This window comes from Natrix helvetica, assembly GCF_964273705.1.
Source record: "Natrix helvetica genome assembly, chromosome: Z".
In the NCBI taxonomy this organism is placed as follows: Eukaryota; Metazoa; Chordata; class Lepidosauria; order Squamata; family Natricidae; genus Natrix; species Natrix helvetica.
In genome coordinates this window covers 129,738,938-129,758,252 of record NC_138554.1, presented here as the reverse complement: position 1 = coordinate 129,758,252, position 19,315 = coordinate 129,738,938, and the positions used below count along the sequence as shown (strand labels likewise).

The 19,315-nt window shown below is 42.8% G+C and overlaps 1 protein-coding gene across 1 annotated transcript in view; it reads right to left on the bottom strand.

Moving 5' to 3' along the window:
- Nucleotides 1-19,315, bottom strand: part of PTPRN2 (protein tyrosine phosphatase receptor type N2) — a gene marked incomplete at its 5' end in the record, with an annotated part of 788,338 nt that overhangs the window by 545,844 nt on the left and 223,179 nt on the right. Inside the window, 2 exons of the mRNA XM_081933438.1 lie at nt 5,217-5,355; nt 6,614-6,734. Coding sequence (XP_081789564.1) covers nt 5,217-5,355; nt 6,614-6,734 — 260 coding nt within the window. The remainder of the gene's footprint in view (nt 1-5,216; nt 5,356-6,613; nt 6,735-19,315) is intronic.

Genomic DNA, 19,315 nt, shown 5'->3' with positions numbered 1-19,315 from the left:
TCGCCTGGACTACTGTAACACTCTCTACATGGGGCTTCCCTTGAAATGCACTCGGAGACTACAGTTGGTCCAGAATGCGGCCGCGCGGGTAATTATGGGGAGTACAAGTGACACCTCTCCTGCGCGAGCTGCACTGGCTTCCTGTGGTCTATCGGGTGCGTTTCAAGGTCCTGATAACGATCTTTAAAGCGCTCCATGGCTCAGGACCTAGCTACTTGCGGGATCGTATCTTGCCCCATACATCCCTGCGACCCATTCGCTCGTACAGAGAGGGACTTCTCCAGGTGCCGTCCACCAGACAGTGCCGAGGGGCGGCGCCTAGGGGCAGAGCCTTCTCTGTGGCGGGCCCAGCCCTGTGGAATGACCTCCCTCCGGATATTAGGACTACCTCTGACCTCCGCTCCTTCCGTGTAAAGCTCAAGACCCACCTATTCCAAGTAGCTGGCCTGGCTCAACCATAGTTTGATCATATCGCTCCTGACGGGTTTTTAATTTTGTAATTTTATTTAGAGGATTTTAAATTGCGATTTTAATTGTTTCCATTCATTTGTCTACCTCCTCCACGTACACGTACACGTATACGTCTATATTTTTGTGTATGTATTGTCCATCTTTGTATTTTATGTGTTTTTATTGTACGCCGCCCCGAGTCCTTCGGGAGAGGGTGCGGCTAACAAATAAAATTTTATTATTATTTATTATTATTATGTTAGAAAGAACATGGAGCCATGAGAATGGTGTGGATTTAAGGGTTCCAGATGTTATTCTCATTGTGTCATTAAGGTGAACATCAATCTTGTTGATATGATAAGTTCTTTCCCATACATGTGCACAGTATTTGGCAACAAAATATTCACATGATTGTACCACTATACACAGTGCTTTTTTTGTGCACTTCAACTTGTTCCCACAAGTTCCAACTTGTCATCCCCCCCCCCAATCAAGTTGTTCCTGGTTATCCAATTACTTCAAGATGTTTTCCAAATGTAAGACATCAATCAAGGAATATTCTGAGATGGTTTGGTTGGTGGTAGTATTTTATCCTCTTTCCACAAAAAGATACTACAACCCAACCAGTTGTTGCAGGGGGGTGCGAAGGCAGCTTCGATACATGAATGGAGGAGACCAAAGCAAATGCTGACTAGCCAATCCGATGATTGGAGCCTCCCAGACCAACTTGGACAGCTGAATGTGAGTGAAATCAACCCTTGCCTTAGCTCAGGACCACCTAGTTGGACCCTGGCCCAGCCCATGTTCTCCTTCCCTAGCAGAGACTCTGCAACGCACTGGAGTGGAGATCTTTACTCCTTCCTCGCAGCGACAAGTGAGTCGGCCCATCACCACTGTTCCCTCTAAGCTGCGCACCTGCGCGGTCGCGCACATAACAAAAAAACACTGTGCAGAAGTTTCAAACTGCGCGCAGTGTTTTTTAACATCTTAAAATATTACTGAAAATATCCCCCCTCCCCTCTCTCTGCACCGAACTCTCTCCTCCATCTGGTGATTGGTCAAATCAAGAAAACTCTACCCGGAGACTGATGACGCTGCAGAAGGGAGAATTCTCATTGGTCCTCTGGGGCTTCGTTGGTTCCTGGGAAAACACGATTCGCTGGTTGTAGCCTGCATTTCCCTGCACATCCGGGGTTTCTCAGGCATTGCGTCTGAAGCCCCGTTCTGAGCTAGGCAGCCTTTATGAGATCCCTTCGCTTTGCAGAGAGAGGGGAGGGGGGATATTTTCAGTATTCAGGAATTGGACTGCCTGAGCCAAAGGGGTCCACAGGATCTTGAGACTTGATTTTTGAGCAGTGCCATTCCACTTTTTCCTTTTCCCTTTCTGTCCTTCTTCTATCTTCCTTTGCTTTTCCTTTTCCTTTCCTTTCTCTTTTGCTTTCCTTTCTCTTTTGCTTTCCTTTCTCCTTTCCTTTCCTTTTTCCTTTCTTTCTTTTCCACTTCCTTTCCTTTCTCCATACCCAAGTATTATGTATGTTCACTTTCTTGAGTTACCTATGAAGTAATAAAGGTGGGATAAAAATCTAATAAATAAACTCAAGTCCCATACCTTTCACCCTGTGATTTCTACTTCTCATGAATATGGGGCAAAAGTTTGAGGATGGATTGGTGCAGAGGCCAAATAAATGGTATCTTGTTTTTGATAATTGTAAATTGACAGCTCTCTTTAATGATGGAAGCAGAATCCTCATCTCTTTGGATTTTTTTTTTTGTTGCTAGCCTAAATCAGCTAATGTTAGGGCTTTCTGCTAGCTTTTTTTTAAAGCAGGATAACTGAGGAAGTGCTAATGAATCACTACTGAGTGACTTGCACAGCAGATTGCTGCCAAAAAAACAGAACTTTTTTGTGTTTTTCTATAATATCATGTTTTTCCTGTAGTTTTTGGAAGTGAACTAATCAGGTTAGTCTGCTCACTACATAGTGATTATTCTTTCTTCTGATTTCCTGAAGTAAAGCTCAAGAAAAGGTCTTCATATTGCTCAGATAAGACACTCACTTATGAAAGCCGTTCTGCAATCTATCACCCTGCTTGATTTTTTTTGTTTCTTAAAGATAAATACAATTAGACAGAGATGCTACTGTTGGTGTTAATTTCACTATGTAATTAATTAATTCACTAATTTCACTTTTTCCTTTCCTTTCTTTTTTCCTTTCCTTTCTCTTTTCCTTTCCTTTCTTCTTTCCCATTTTCTTTCCTTTTCCTTTCCTTCTTTTCCATTTCCTTTCCATTTCCTTTCCTTTTTCCTTTCTTCTCTTTTCCTTTCTTTTTCTTCTTTCCCATTTCCTTTCCTTTCCCTCCCCCTCCCTCCCCTTCCTTCCTTCCTGGGGGTCTGAGGGAGAGGGAGGGGACCCTTTACCTCCTTGCCCCCCTCCCCAACATCTGCTCTGATGGCAATTATGGCTAAAAAAAATCAGGTGCTCAGGCATGAAAATATGCCGCTCAAACACTATACTTTCCGCACACACTGAAAAAAAATTAGAGGGAACATTGCCCATCACGCTGCAGCTGGAGCAAAGCCAACACCAGAGACCCCCCCCTCCCGGCCGCAGACGGCCCCTCCACCAATCATGGGGAAATCAATCCAGCCAGCAGAAAGGAGTTGGGCCACATCTCCCCCTAGCCAGCCACGATGTTTGGGCTGCAGCCTATGAATCAAGCACCACCGGGGTGGGCTTTCTTCCCAGGTCTTGGATGGGAGAAATACCAATGGATGTCTGCCCTCCCTCAGCAGATAACTCCCAAAGAGATGGTAGAATTGCAGGGGGACTGGAATCGGTGTGGGGGGTCAATCCTTGGGTTTACCCCTGCCCAATTATCGATTCCATTGGATCTATTGGTTTGCTGGGAGCCAGGTGGTCCAGGTTGCTTAGATGGAAGGTGGCGGTCCCTTCTTTCCAAGCTGAGCTGCTGTCAGCAAATTATGGCTCTCACTCCATTTATCAAAGCTGTCCCAAAGGTGCTTTTTTTCCCCAAGAGGCAACTGGGCTTTTCTGATTTTTCTTTAAAGATGTTTCACTTCTCATCCAAGAAGCTTCTTCAGCTGTCATAGCTTCTTGGATGAGAAGCAAAGCATCTCCAAAGAAAAACCAGAAAGTCCAGTTGCCTCTTGAAACAAAAAAGCACCTTTGGGACAACCAGGACCTGGATAACTGAGAATCTCCATAGACATTGTTTCCAAAAGCAACTAAAAACTTCAATGGCTTTTATTGATTTGATTGCAGCTTATGACCTGGTGTGGCTTGATGGTTTGATGCGCAGAAGAAAAAATATATTCTGTTTTTAAGTAACAGGCCTTCTGGAGAACATGTCCAAAAAAAACCACCTGATACTTCAAGGCCACTGTAGGAGGTACCACTAGTAAATCCTTTTCCATTAAGAATGGCTTGCCACAGGAATCAGTTCTAGCCCCACTCCTATCTCTACGTATGCTAGTGATTTACCAGAAACCAACTCTGAAAATTTTTGCTATGCTGATAATGTGGCAGTAGCTATCCAAACCAAGGATTTTGAGGAAGTGGAATTCATTCTCACTAAGGATCTGAGTTCCCTAAGCCAATATTATGAGAAGTGGAGGCTATGCCCTAACCCAAATAATGAAGAGGGTTAGATGGTGGGCTAATGCCAATTTGGACTGTTTAGGTCGAAATGGTACTTCCGACCACCGGCTCATCTGACTGGCGCTATCCCGTCCTATGTATCTCACTCTGTGGCTCACTCACCCCACCCCACCCACACAGCCCAGCTGATATCTGCTTCTCTCCCACTCTACTCACCGCAGTTGCCCGAGAAAGTGTGCTGGAAACCACACGCAGGAAATCATTTTCGGTTCTGCACTTGGCAAACCAGTTGTTAAATTATGAGAAGCCCACCTCTGAACAGAAGTATTACAAATTGGATTTGGAGGCTAAGTAAGGCAAATGAAACTGACTCACCTAAAGTCATCCTGCAAGTTCAAAATTCAGCTATTTCATCACAAGATACCCACTTATTAACATTTTGATATATTTGTTTCTGCAAGCCAAATCCTTAGGCACATATCCAAACAGTAATGTCCTGATTAAATCCTTGTATGTATGTATGTATGTATGTATGTATGTATGTATGTATGTATGTATGTATGTATGTATGGTGTCACATACCTATTTCCCTGGCTTAGCTGATAAAGGAGGAGAGCCTGTGGCTTAGTGGCTAACACGTCTGCCTAATATGTAATACAGCCCAGGTTCAAATCCCAGTAAGGGTATGGCTAGCTGATGAGAGGTAAATAGCTTGAAATAGATCTATACTAGTCTCCTTTTATTTATTTATCAGCACAAATACAACACACACATACACACGTATGTATGTATGTATGTATGTATGTATGTATGTATGTATGTATGTATATTCTTCAAATGCCAACCATTGACTCTTTTTAATTATTTTTAATATAAACAAATGAAATGGGAAGTTGGCACAATGAAAGCAAAGCATCAACTTCAAGCACCACATGCAACAAATAATAGTCCCATTGGGATGTTCATGAGCATAGGCTGATTCGCACCTTTTAATAAATGGTATTTTGTGAATTGCTATCTCAGTCATTTTGTGAGTGTACCTGATACATGGATTCAAAATTCTAAGTATACTCCCACTATAAAAAGATTTACTGTGTCACTTTTCCACAAATAGATTGTAACAGCAAAATGAATTAAGCTCTTTTACCTTAAAAGGGGATTTGTTGGCATTTATTGTTGAATATAAATTTGGAGCTCCAGACTGAAAAAGAATATCCAGGTAGGCAAGGTATTGTTGAGGGGACACATATTTTTCCAAATTCCTGTCAGGTTCCTTTTTTGAAATCCTATGCAATACAATCAAGGTAAATAATGTTATCTGCATTTTTAAAAATATGCAATAGATTTTTTTTGAAAAAAACTGAAATATTTGAAATATATAACTTGTGCTATATGTGATTTATATTTTTATGGAAGGGAAGATAACAGTGGAAATATTAAAAAGCATCACTATGCCATGGCAAAAAAAAATCATGAAATTAATAAAAGCATTTAAAAAAATAGAATAGGACTTTAGTCTAAAAGGAAGAAACAGAATTTATGAAATAAAAAACAGTTTGAGAAAATAACTTGAAGGAAAACATACCAACTGTAAAGCATTTCAGCAAAAATTCAATCCTATTGTGAATAAGGATTTTTAAACTTCAGTTTTAGGGCTGTTATATTGAACTAGGTTGTTGTTATTTTTAAAAAGTTAAACATTATCCTCTTCTTAGGAAGTTCTTAAAGGTAGCACTCTACTCTTTGTGATGTGTGTTTGTGTATGTATGTGTGTACTTCCTAGAAACTATCATCACAAAGAGTAGAGTGTTACCCTTAATGTTTTGTATGTATGTATGTATGTATGTATGTATGTATGTATGTATGTATGAGAGGTGGGTTCTACCAGTTCAGACAGGTTTGGCCAAGAAGGTAGTAACTCGGCCTGCCACACCCCCAAACTGGTTCTATCATAGGCACCACCATCTTGTTTTTTGCTTCTGCGCATGCACAGAAGCATTTTTTTACTACTGAACTTGCATGCATAGCACGCATCAAGCGTGCGCGTGCCTGAAGCACGTCCCTGAGAGATCCAGCAGTAGCAGAAGACAGAACCCATCCCTGGTTTGTATGTATGTATGACATTCCTAGAAAGTATCATTACAAAGAGTAGAGTGCTACCTTATATACAGTGTGTGTTTGTGTACTTCCTAGAAAGTATCATTATAAAGAGTAGAGTGCTACCTTATATACAGTGTGTGTGTTTGTGTATTTCCTAGAAAGTATCATCACAAAGAGTAGAGTGCTACCCTTAATGTTTTGTATGTATGTATGTATGTGTGACATGGTGATCATAAATCGAGGATTACCTATATTTTCCCTTTGTAGTCTTATTCGTATCCATGTTTTCCATTTTAATTGATTTAGTACTATATTTTAAGTTTAATTTATAGTTTATATTTTAATTGTAGATCTTATTGTGCACCACCCAGAATCAATCCAGAATTTATGTGAAATAGACAACCATGTAAATTTGACAAGTAAATAAAATGAATGAAGATATACCCAGTTGAATCTTCAGGGTCTTCAGATGAGGATGTTTCCAGATGCCAGTCATGGGTCTTAGGGAGACCAGAAAGCTCACGGGCTATAATATGCTGTGTATAATCATCATGCCATGTAAACCCTGAAAAATAGTTGCAAAAATACTGATCCAGAAAGTTGATATTTTGGCAAACAAAACAAAGCAGAAGAAAAAATGTACTAATCTTGCACTACATAAGCAATTATCACAATGCATTCAATGTTGATAGGCTATTTTTTTAATATAAACCAATTTCCTACTTGTTTTAGAAAAATAGCGACAGGATTCCTTGAACCTGCAAATTATTGGGCTAGCTGTGTTGAAATACTGATGTTTTTAAAATGTTCCTTTATAAAAAAAAAAAGACAGTGGGTGTTATGATGAGATTTAAAAAGATTATATTTAATGGAATTTTAGTGTTTCTTAGTCACAGAGGAACTATAAAGCAAGCAGCTTTATTGTCTAATGTGGTTGCTTTTCTTTAGTTACAGAAAAGAACTGAATAACTGAGCTGGAATGATTTTCAAAGCTGAATAGTGAGATATAATGAAAAGTTATTTCACAGAACTGTATCTCATTAGGTTCAAAATATATTCCAAAATATATCACCATTTCATATAATGTTGTTGAAACAAGCTAATAATATCAGGGCATCAGGGATGGGTTCCTACCAGAGTTGGTACCGGTTAGCTGCACACACATGTGCAGTTCACTGTAAATTGTTCTGCGCATGCGCAAAGACCATAAAAAACTAATAAAAAACATGCCAGCAATGGCAGTGGAAACCAGTGAACTGGTTGGGGGGCGGCGTGGCCAGCTTGGGTTGCTGCCGGTTCTGCAGCCCAGGCCAAATTACCACTACTGATTCACCTGAACCAGTGCAAACCGGTAGAATCCCACCTCTGCAGGGCATGAATTAACATTGATCCACTGAAAATTATAACCATAAGCAGCAGAGTAATCTATCTAGGGATCAACGTATGTTTATTTTACCTCAACTGACAGTTTTAAAGAAGGTCAAAGTGTCATTGTGAAAGTAAATTCAATGCAATTATATATTAATTACATCTCTTATTAATCTCATGGTAATTATACTTAGAATAATGATGTGATCCCAAGAATAATTTACTAGTTTGTAAATGTTATGATTAACATTTTTAGTTCATATAGGATTACCACCTGGAATTATCCATAATGATTTAGTATGTCTGTATCATATCATGACCAATATTGAAATTCTACTTTCTGATACCTTTTTGTACAATGAAATATTAATCACTGATATTGCAACAGCAGTGTTAATACTTTTTGGTCCATTAACCTGAAAAGTAGTTCTATATTTTATTTAAAAAAATACTCATGTATTGGCACTAATCAGTTTTAATGAGTACCTGAAAAAGAATGTTCAGTTCCATAGGATTTATTTCCATTTGATACTATAATCTATATAATACACAGTAATATGACAACAGTGTGGTGAACTTCGACAATTTTATATATGATTATTTACTGTAAATCCAAATAGTATTATAACAACTAGTGTTCAATTTTAGAATTTCAATAGAAAATACCAAAAAAATACCATATACCAAAAAAAAGTAATGCCATTTTCACTTTTATTTTACCCTGCAGGCATGGATTTACATTAAATATTTAGCCTAAGCTGAAACAATGGAACAAAGACAAAAGGACAATGATTTGTAAAACAATCTATTTAGGTAGAAAACTCTATTTTAGAGATTTCTAAAGTAGTATCCAAAGAAAACAATATGCCTTGTACACCTTTCTTTCTCACTGATATTATTTTAACACCTGAGCTTTAATTTGCCAACTATAATATCATTCTCATTTCCAATAGCTCCTTGTCTTTATTGGTAATTAGCTGATAACCCGGCATTTCCCAGGTATTTATTTATAGAGGGAAAATGTCCGGACCAAACGTAATTTCTAATGTTGGATTTTCCCCCTTACCAGAGGGAGTCCCCTTGTGGAGTACTGTGAAACCATTACCATGGCAACTCCACTGTGCTGTACAGTAGAAGGCATTTTATGCCAGTACAATAGAAGCCATTTAAAGGCACAACATGCTGCATCTTAACAGAACACACACCTCGGGGGGGGGGGCTTGTTAGGGGTGTCTTACCCCCACAGTATTTATCTCCAGAGAGTAAGTCATCCCAGCATAGTTAGTATTACCCTTTGAACCATAAGAAGAATCTCTGAAGATTGGTCTTAATGGCTGTATTGTAATTTTAATTCCAGTTATTTAACCATCCATTCTACTAGCATTTTAAACAGAGTTTAAAAATCAATGAAAACCAAGGATAAAATATTTCAAAAACTATCGCTCTTTTATACCTCCACTCTTCATGAAGTGTGGTTAGGGCTAAGCAGATCTTTGAGGGGGGTGCTCCATTTTGACAAAGAAATCCTTCAAAACTACTTCACAGAAGAGCACAAACACAGACATGCATAGTTTTAATAGCAAAGAATCCATGTTACTTCACTTCACTCTATCCTTAGCCTCTTCTGACATTTACAAAATTTAGACATTTAGATGTTGCTTCTGCAACATCTCTCTTCTCCTGGAGCAGATAAATACCTACGAGTTACAAAACATTATTCGCAAAGATCTATGATCAGCTACATTCTTTAATTGGTTTGTTTTGAGGAGAAAATCTCAACCCAGGATGCTCAATAAAATAGTTTCCACAGGAACATTAACATCAAGTAAACACCCAGAATCAAAATTAAGTCTGATAAACAAGGGCAATTTTACTTGGCAATTTCCCAATCCTTTGTCTCTACTATCATAGCTACTGCTTTGCTACAACTCAATTACATCAATTTAACACATAAGGTTATACACGACTGCAGTTTTTTTTCCATGTCACTAATGTAGAACTGTTCTGTAAGACACACTACTACTAATTAAGAATCCCTGCTGGAGCTCTGCCTACAGTGTACATCTTCCAACTGAAAATTCCCAGCAATGGGCAATGAAAAAACAAGCAGCCACATTAAGGAACCTAGTTGCGACAGTGGTTCTGAAAAGTTATTAATTAAAACAGAGAAATACAAACTAAAATATTATATGATTAAACAGAAATTATTGAAGGAATGACCAAGATATCTGTCACGTGGAACAACTAAAGTTTTATGGAAAGTTAGAAACTAAAATTTTGAGCTTCACGAGAAATGCCAAACATCATCTAAAAGAGTCTTAATGTTTTCTTTTCATGCTATTTAGAATATACAGCAGATACTGGTGATAGCTGCTTCCTTTTCTTCTTCAATAGAAGGTACAATGACATCATGATGCTCTTTTTAATGTCATAGTTTCTCCTTCTGTTGAAGAAAAAAAACTTCACTTTTTTTTTAATAGATAGGAGATAGTGAAAGAAAGAAATCATCAGAAGATACAGGTTTTAAATCTTTGAGGTGGGCTGGAGAAAGAAGACATGTCATATCCATTTTTGCTATTAAAATATGCCGTGTTCGAAAAACAAAAACTTCATAAGAAAAAAACTAGATGGATTCTTGGTAGTTTGATAATGCAACCAACCCTTTGGTTTCCTGAAATCATCAAAATGAAAATGCCGGCATAGGGTAAGGAAACAGGTTGCCAGCAGAGCCAGTTGCTGTAACCCGCGAGCTGCCAGCAGAGCTAATGGCAGACTCGGATGAGGAGGAGGCTGGGGAGGAACTTGGGCCAGTCCTGGAATCTGTGGAAGACTCTGATGGATGCTCTGCATCAGAAGCAGAGATAGAGTCAAGCTGTCCAACATTTCCCAACTACCTTTAGAGCTGGAGATAAGTAGGGAAGAAGAACAGCTGAGGCCTGTTCCATATGTGCATATGTGCAGAATTATCAAGAGTGGAGAACAACTGAGGAACAGGAACCGATTCGGGAAGAAAGGCACACGTGGATGTTGAATGGCCCCTCCCTGGCTAGGGAATAAATGGAAGCAAAAGGGGAGTGGTGGTTGCAGAAGACAACAGTTCGCATTTCTTTCAGAAGATTTCCTTCTTGTGATTCCTGCCTTAGAGACTGCTTGCCAGAAATTAATTTACAGCATTGTCTGATGAGGTCTGTTACTGCAATTAACCCTTGGAAGGATTATTTGCCTGGACTTTTCTGTGTACGAATGCCATGCATTCACAGTAGCTAGACAAAGAGGGGTTTTTCAGGACAAGGAATCTGGTTCTTGATTCTGCTAAGACTGGATCAGAACAATAGTTCAGATTTCAAAATGCAGAGGTATGCCTGCAGGGAGGGAGAAAGGCTGCTTTGCCCAGACCTGAATAGGGTCAATCTATTCTCCCAACCACCAGAAGACAGGACAAGAAGCAACAGATGGAAACTAATCAAGGAATCAGTGGAATGATTTGCCTCCTGAAGTTGTACTCCAAGACTGGAGATTTTTAAGAAGAGATAATAGAATAACAGAGTTGGAAGGGACCTTGGACGTCTTCTAATCCATCACTATACTATTTCAGACAAATGATTGTCCAATCTCTTCTTAAAACCTCCAGTATTAGAGTATCCACAGCTTCTGGAGGCAAGTCATTCCACTGATTAATTGTTTTAACTATCAGGAAATCTCTCCCTATTTTTAGATGGGTTCTCTCTTTGATTAGTTTCTATCGGTTCCTTCTTGTCATGCCTTGGAGTATAATTGACTCCCCTCTTCTTTGTGTCAGCTCTTAGATATTGGAACACTGCTATCATATCACCCCTGGTCCTTTTCATTAAACTAGGCATACCCAATTCCTGCAACCATTCATTCATTTGTCTTAAATGGTATGGAGTTTCCATCTCAAGCAGGGAGTTGGATTAGAAAACATCCAAGATCCCTTCCAACACTGTTATACTGTTATTCTGTCAACTCAGATTTCCAAATGCAGGTTTCCCTGCATGGAGTGAGCTGTTTTGTTGATAAATTAAATGTTTTGGAGTGATCACAAGGAAATACTGGTGCAAAATTCGGAAATGGTTGGAAGAAATTACAGAGCAAAAAATAGAACTGAGACCAGAAGCATTCTTATTAGGACTATTAGACCAAAAAATTGATAAACAATGTCAATACATAATCATACACATACATACTGCAGCCAGGATTGCTTTCGCACAAAATGGGAAAAAAATCAATATACCCGCAGACGAAACAATAATTAGAAAGGTACTCAAATGTGCAAAGTTGGACAAAATGACAATAGAACTAAGAAAAGAATCGGATTTCTATAAAATATGGAACAAAATTTATAAGTGGCTAGAAAACAGAAGCCAAAACAGAAAACAGAGAATGTGAATATATGGTTATATAAATAATCAACATTATTATAAGTGTTAGCACTATGGTTGTTATATCATAGGACAAAGTTAAAGCAATAGGAAGGCAATGCAGAATAGAGAATTATAAAGGCTAAACAGGAAAGCCGATACAGAAGGCTGTATAATTACTTTATATTGTTATGTATGTTTTGTGTTTTGTTTTTTCTTGTGGTGTTTTTTCTGTTTTTAAAAATTAAAACATTCAGTAAAAATTATTTATAATTTTTTGGGGGGATGGGTTTTTTTTTGTGCAAAGCACAGAACTTTTCCTGACCATACTGTTCAGCCACTTCATTGCTAGGCTTGATCAAAAAATATGCTACTTATGAAACTCTTCCATCTGGCCAAGCAACAGAGACCTGCTTTCCTTCCCTTCCCTCATCTTTACCATGTAAATGAGTGGTTGTGAGCAGTCAAGGAAGCCAAGGGGGCTGTGAGAACCCCATGGGGTGAGTAGGAGAGCATGGGGTATCTCAGACAGAGGTGGGTTCCTACCTATTCGGTCCGATTTGGCTGAATAGGTAGTAACTCTGGCTGACATGTGATCGTACTGGTTCTCTCTTCGGCAGCGCCATCTTGATTTCATGTTCTGCACATCCGCAGAACAATTTTCATTGAAAAATGTATTTTTATTCATTTTTTTTAATATTATGCACATGCACAGATAGTTTTAAGTGCAAATGTGCAAGCTCATGGACTGCGCAGTGGTGGGATTCAGCCGGTTCGCACCACTTCAGAGAGAACCGGTTGTTAGGTTTCTGAGCAGTTTGGTGAACTGGTTGTTGGAAGAAATCATTAGTGTAGAGAATTGGTTGTTAAATTATTTGAATCCCACCACTGGTCTGGCGTGCATGTGAGTGAAGGGAGCACACCCGCGCAAAGTTTTTCGGCCACTGAACTGGTAGTAATGGCAGCCGCAACCCAACGCTGATCTCAGGGTGTGGAGGAGGCCCTGGGACACCCAACGAAAGTGGAGTAGGCCCTTCAGGTTCATTCCTGCAGCACCCCATGTGAACGTAATGGTTTGCACATTCTTTTAACAATTGCATTGGGGAGAAAATGAATGGTGGGTACTTAATGATATAGTTCATTTAACACTTATCCTGACTTCTAGCAGTAATGGCCAGGCTTCATTACTGTCCTAACTCAAGGATTATCTATATGTGTTTCAAACTAATCTAGCATGTGAAAAAAGAACAGCATCATGTACATATAACAAGACACAGTTTTTCCTTATAATTAATGATGGACAAAGGCCATCTTTCTGAAGTAATGAGGTTTCCAGATCACTGAGGTAGATATTAAATAGTGAAGGGCCAGAATGCAACTTTGTCTCACTTCCTTATTCATTGTAATATCACCTGTAATTAAACCTTTTCTATTAGCTCTAACTCGCATTATACTATCTTGATATGCTGCCTATATTAAATATGCGAGACAAGTTTAATTGCTTGTAACCTTCAAGGGGATGAAGAGATACTAAATTTCATTTATACTTGAAGAGATAAAGGAGGGAAGTGACGTCTGTGTGTGTGTGTGTGTGTTTCTTTACTTTTTCTGTATTGCATTCTTACTTTTTTCTTTCATCTCTCTTGCTGTTTTTATTCTTTCTATTCTATTTTCTTTCTTTAGATTTAGTTTATATTAGATTTTACTATTATAATAAATATTCTTAGTAAAACTATACACATACTCACATGTAGAAATAAAAAAAAAAATCACCAATTTGTATTAGTAAGAAACCATCAATTTATGATAGATCATTAGAAGGAATAAGAAATTCTTATTTTTTCTTCTTGTCTGCAATAAATTTTACTTCTTGTTTTCTGCTCTCATGGAAAACCCAGTGTCTTGAAAAGAAGTGCTAAAGTATACTCAGAATTAAAATGGAATTTGGAAATAGATTTATGACTGAAGCTCTGAACATTTGGAATTTAGTCTGAAAAGGTTCAAAAAAAAATTGAAAACCAATATAGACATTAATCTGATTGTTGATGCCTGTAAAAAAATAATAAGAAAATGGTTTTTGTTTTCTTCATCTTAAGTGTTGCAAACTCTTTTATATTTTAGAGTAAATTTACTCTAAATTTTATATTTTAGAATAAATTGGATGAACATAATTGTTTCTATCAGAGTTTGCAGAATATTTGCAACTATGGAGCTTTACTTATGGAACAAAGTAAAAGATCCATCAGCCAGGATAAAAAAGACATTTCATCTTGAACAATTTTGGTTCTTCCCCTCCCAAAACCTGAGCCTATATGAAATATTAAGCAATCAAAGATTAGAATTCTATAACCAATGCCTCAAAAATCCAGCAAATTAGTTGCCTAAAAAATCAGTTTTTGCTTGGCTACAGTAAGTAATAAAGTGGTATGTTTTTAATCTCCTGTTTCTTCGGCTTGCTATTTCATTTTGGTGAGGAAATACTTTAAACCTTCTATGGTGATTCTCCTTACGCAATTATAGTTCCCATGCTATAGGTACTGCAAATTGTTAATTCCCCTCTTAGCTGTCAGGATGCCTGCAGAATTTGGTGTGAGTTGCCTTCATCTTTGTTTTCACAACAAACAAGTCAACATACAGACATAATTATCTAGCTACCTTCTCACATTCTTTAGGGAAGCCTCTTTATTTCCAGTGTCTGACTAGAAGCTTAAGAAAAGCAAACCTAGCAATGATCAAATATATTAGGTCTTGTTGAGGGGCTCGGGTGGATGAAGAAGCAGTTTTCTATAGTAGGTATTTATAAATACAGTAGAAACTTTCCTGTTGAGTTTTCACAGCTATTAAATACATTTTTACTGTTTCATTAGTGTACAGTAATACTTCCACACAGGAGTGGTATTCACTTACCTTCCCTACAGGTTAACAAATGTGAGTGCATGTGCGCCCTTGCTTCACTCACATGGGCAACCAGCACACAGCCTTCCACACATGTGCTTTTGGTGAAAAAAGGGGCCTAAATGGGATGCTGTAGAGCCGGGATGGGTGGGAGGGCCCACCTGAAATTTCTGCTACCCATTCGGGCAAACCGGTTCGAACCGATGGAATACCACCTCTGCTTCCACATAACCGGCCGCGATGGCTTGAAACGAGCGTGGCGTGTTTGGTGTGAGCCTCCGGGAGAGCTGCGGGGCCTGCTGGCGGGTTTGTCTCGGCTGCGGGAGGAAGTCACCGCTCGGCTTGGTCCTCTGGTGCAGCAGGAGAGCATCGCTGCCGCCGGAGACCGAGATGAGCGTGGAGCCCAACTGAAAGGAGGAGGAGGAGCTTCCGGAGGGAATGGAGGACTGCCTCTGAGCTCCGCTAAATGCGGAGGGCTCTTTGACGGGCGGGATGCTGCCGACCCTCATTTCCAGCTCGAGGGTCGGGATTTCTGGCGCCGAACATACTGGCACCCTGCCCGGCTCCAAGCTGGCCCGTCAGGTTGGCCGGGCAGCCGGGCAGGAGGAGGATAGCGCGCCGGTTGGCGCGGCATGGTGGCTGGCGTTTTTAAGCTGGCATGGCGGCTGGCGTTTTTGAGCTGGAGCGGTGGAGCAGCGGAACGCCAGCGCCAGTGGAGCAGCGACGCGGTAAAGGCCTGAGCGGAAGGGGCGGAGAAGGCTGGAGGAGGTTGGAGGACGGCGGCGGTGGTCTGTTTGACTGGCCTGTTTGACTGGAGGCATTTAGAGAGATGGTGGCAACCCAGGAGAGCCGAGCGGCCCGAATTGCGATCTAGGGGACGCTGAGCTCCAAACTGGCCGGCGATTGCGATTCTTGACCGGCGAGAGGGCCGTGGGAAGGAGAGCGAGGCCCGAGGGAGGCCCGAGAGACCCGAGGCGCCGGAGGGAAGAAGGGAAGGAGAGTGAGGCCTGAGGCGCCGGAGGAAGTGGAGAGTGGAAAGATCGGTAGAAGGGCTGCAGGGAGGCCGCAGGGAGGCCGATGCAGCCCCCCCGGGCCCAATAACAACGACTATGGGTGGCCAAATGGACGGAGGACTATTTATAACTATGGCAGGCCATGGAACGGAGGCCTTGGAACATCAGAGGCCCATGCAGAAGGTCAGACCCGGTACTTTGCTGTGTTCACTACTACCCCCCCTCCACTCATTTACCACCTACTTATTATGGGCTATCCGCCCTACTGCCTATTACGAACTACCCCTTAGCTGCAGCCTTTTATCCACCAGCTGGCTATTTTATTTCCATCAGCCCATCATTTCCATCTAGATGTGGACTATCTTCATCAGCCTATCCCCTTGCCAGGACTATCCCCTTGCCAGGACTATCCCCTTAGTGGGAATTGCGGCTGCTAATGCATATTAACATCGACAGCTCCCACTTGATGAACTTGGCCCTGTCCAATATGTTATATACGAGGCTAGACCTGCTACAGCTACGAGAGTCCCCCCTCTCGCAGTTATGGCCTCCTGCCCTTTCAAGGGCCCACCTTGAGGACGGGTTCATTAACCCAGAGAGGTGGAGGAAGCGCACATTGAGGGGTTTTTTAATTAATTGTTTTTTAAAAATTGTAAGGGGTTCCAGGGATGGGGGGGGAACAGGTCAGGAGGGATGGTAGAGCCAGGCATCTAGGTGTGGTCGAAGGAGGAGGGAGCGGAGTGGGGGAGGAGAGGGAAGATAGCATTCCTGTGCAGGGCTCTTTGATACCAACGGTCGTGGGGAGGGGCAGGTGCGAGGACAGATCAAGAGCACGTAGTTGGTTGGGAGACCGGGGTTTTTGGTCATACCCGGTCGTTTGTACCAACCCCTGCATACTAGGTGGTCAGGATCTACAGACCCAAGGCCTGAGACTGCAGTTATGCAATGCGAGGTCCGTTGTCAATAAGGCCCCCCTCATCCACGATCTAATTTTGGAGGGGGAGCCGGACCTCGCAGGAATAACTGAGACCTGGTTGGGCCACGAGGGAGGCTTACCCCTCGTGGAAATGTGCCCGCCAGGTTATTGAGCATTTCACCAGCCTCGGGCCCAGGGAAGGGGCGGTGGGGTAGCAGTGATTATCCGGGAAGACTTGGAGCCGAGAGAGTTCACTGTGCCGCAGACATCCGGGTGTGAGTCCCTTGTCGTGAGATGGGGCCCAGGGAGGCAGTTGGGCCTGCTGATAGTATACCTGGCTCCTCGCTATACATCAGCGGCCCTGCCTGAACTCCTCGAGCTGATCTCATCGGTGGCGGTTGAGACCCCCAAACTTTTAGTGATGGGGGATTTTAACCTGCCGTCGATGGGAGAAGCATCTGAGGGGGTTCGGGAGTTCATGGCTTCCATGACAGCCATGGACCTGACCCAATTAATTCAGGGCCCTACTCACGAGGGAGGCCACACGCTGGTCCTTATCTTTGTCTCTGGCCAGTGGACGAGTGATCTGGGAATAGGGGATTCAACTATTATTCCCCTGTCATGGTCAGATCACTCACTTCTCTGACTTGACTTCCCCGGTGCTACCCCCTGCTGCGGGGAGGCGGAACCGGAAGGTATTAGATGGTTCCGCCCCAGGCGCCTGATGGAACCAGATAGGTTCCAGACAGAGCTTGGGCCACCTCCTGTGGACCTGACCCGCCCCCGGGTGGAGGACCTGGTAGACGCATGGGCCCTAGACCGGGTGGCGCCTTTGCGGCCTCTCCTGCGGCGACAAACCACCCTGGCCCCTTGGTTTACCGAGGAGCTAAGGGTGATGAAACGCCACAAGAGACGCCTAGAGAGTCGTTGGAGATCCTCCCGTTCCGAATTTGACCGAGCACAGGCACGAGCCTATTTGAGGACGTACCTTGTGGCATTAAGAGCGGCCAAACGTCAACATTGTGCCGCTCTTATTGCGTCCGCAGATAACCGCCCTGCCGCCCTGTTTCGGGTGACTCGCTCCCTCTTGTTTGAGAGACCGCGGGAAGCCCCTTTACAGGGCAGAGCAGAGGAGTTTGGGAAATATCTACAGGACAAAGTCGCTCAAATCCGGATGGGATGGGCCCCTTTCAGTGGTCCAGTGGGGGCGCCCGAGGCGAGTCTTGAGGGACCATTCTGGGAGGAGTTTGACTCGGTTGCCATCGAGGATTTGGACAGGTTGCGTGGACGTCTGCGACCTACCACATATTTATTGGACCCGTGTCCCTCCTGGCTTGTACTGGCATCCTGGGAGGTTACGCGCGACTGGCTCCTGGACCTAGTGAACTCTTCGTTGGGCGAGGGGTTTCTGCCGGCCGCCTTGAAAGAGGCGGTTGTGAGGCCCCTGCTCAAGAAGCCTTCCCTGGACCCAACGGATCTAGTCAATTATCGTCCAGTCTCCAACCTTCCCTTTTTAGCAAAGGTTGTAGAGAGTGTGGTGGCACAACAGTTTCCACGTCACCTGGAGGAGAATGATTATCTAGACCCGCACCAGTCCGGCTTCCGACCCGGGCACAGCACGGAGACGGCCTTGGTCACGTTGGTTGATGATCTCTGGAGGGCCAGAGATAGGGGTTGTTCCTCTATCCTGGTCCTATTAGATCTCTCGGCGGCGTTCGATACCATCAACCATGGTATCCTGTTGCACCAGCTAGAGGGGCTGGGAGTCAGGGGCACCGTTTTACGGTGGTTTGGCTCCTACCTCTCTGGCCGGACGCAACATGTGTTGGCAGGGGAGCAGAGATCGACCCGGAGCCCCCTCACCTGTGGGGTGCCACAGGGGTCGGTGCTCTCGCCTCTCCTGTTCAACACATACATGAAACCGCTGGGCGAGATCATCCGTGGTTTTGGGGTGGGATATCATCTGTATGCTGATGATACTCAGCTATACATTTCCACCCCGAACCACCCCAACGAGGCCGTTGAAATGATGTCCCGGTGTTTGGAGGCCGTACGGGTCTGGATGGATGGCAACCGACTAAAACTCAACCCTTCCAAGACGGAGTGGCTGTGGCTTCCGGCCTCCCGGTTCAACCAGTTGCTTCCATCTCTGGCCATTGGGGGCGAGCAACTGGCCCCCATGGAACGGGTGCGCAATTTGGGCGTCCTCCTGGATGCCCGGCTGTCCATGGATGACCATGTAACAGCCGTGGCAAGGGGGGCGTTCCATCAGGTTCGCCTGATGCGCCAATTGCGCCCCTTATTGGACCGGGATGCCCTACGCACAGTCACCCATGCGCTGGTGACGTCTCGCCTGGACTACTGCAATGCTCTCTACATGGGGCTTCCCTTGAGATGCACTCGGAGACTGCAGTTGGTCCAGAACGCGGCCACGCGGGTGATTATGGGGAGGACTAGATACTCCCCTGTAACACCTCTCCTGCGCGAGCTGCACTGGCTTCCTGTAGTCTACCGAGTGCGTTTCAAGGTTTTGATTATGATCTTTAAAGCGCTTCATGGCACAGGACCTAGTTAC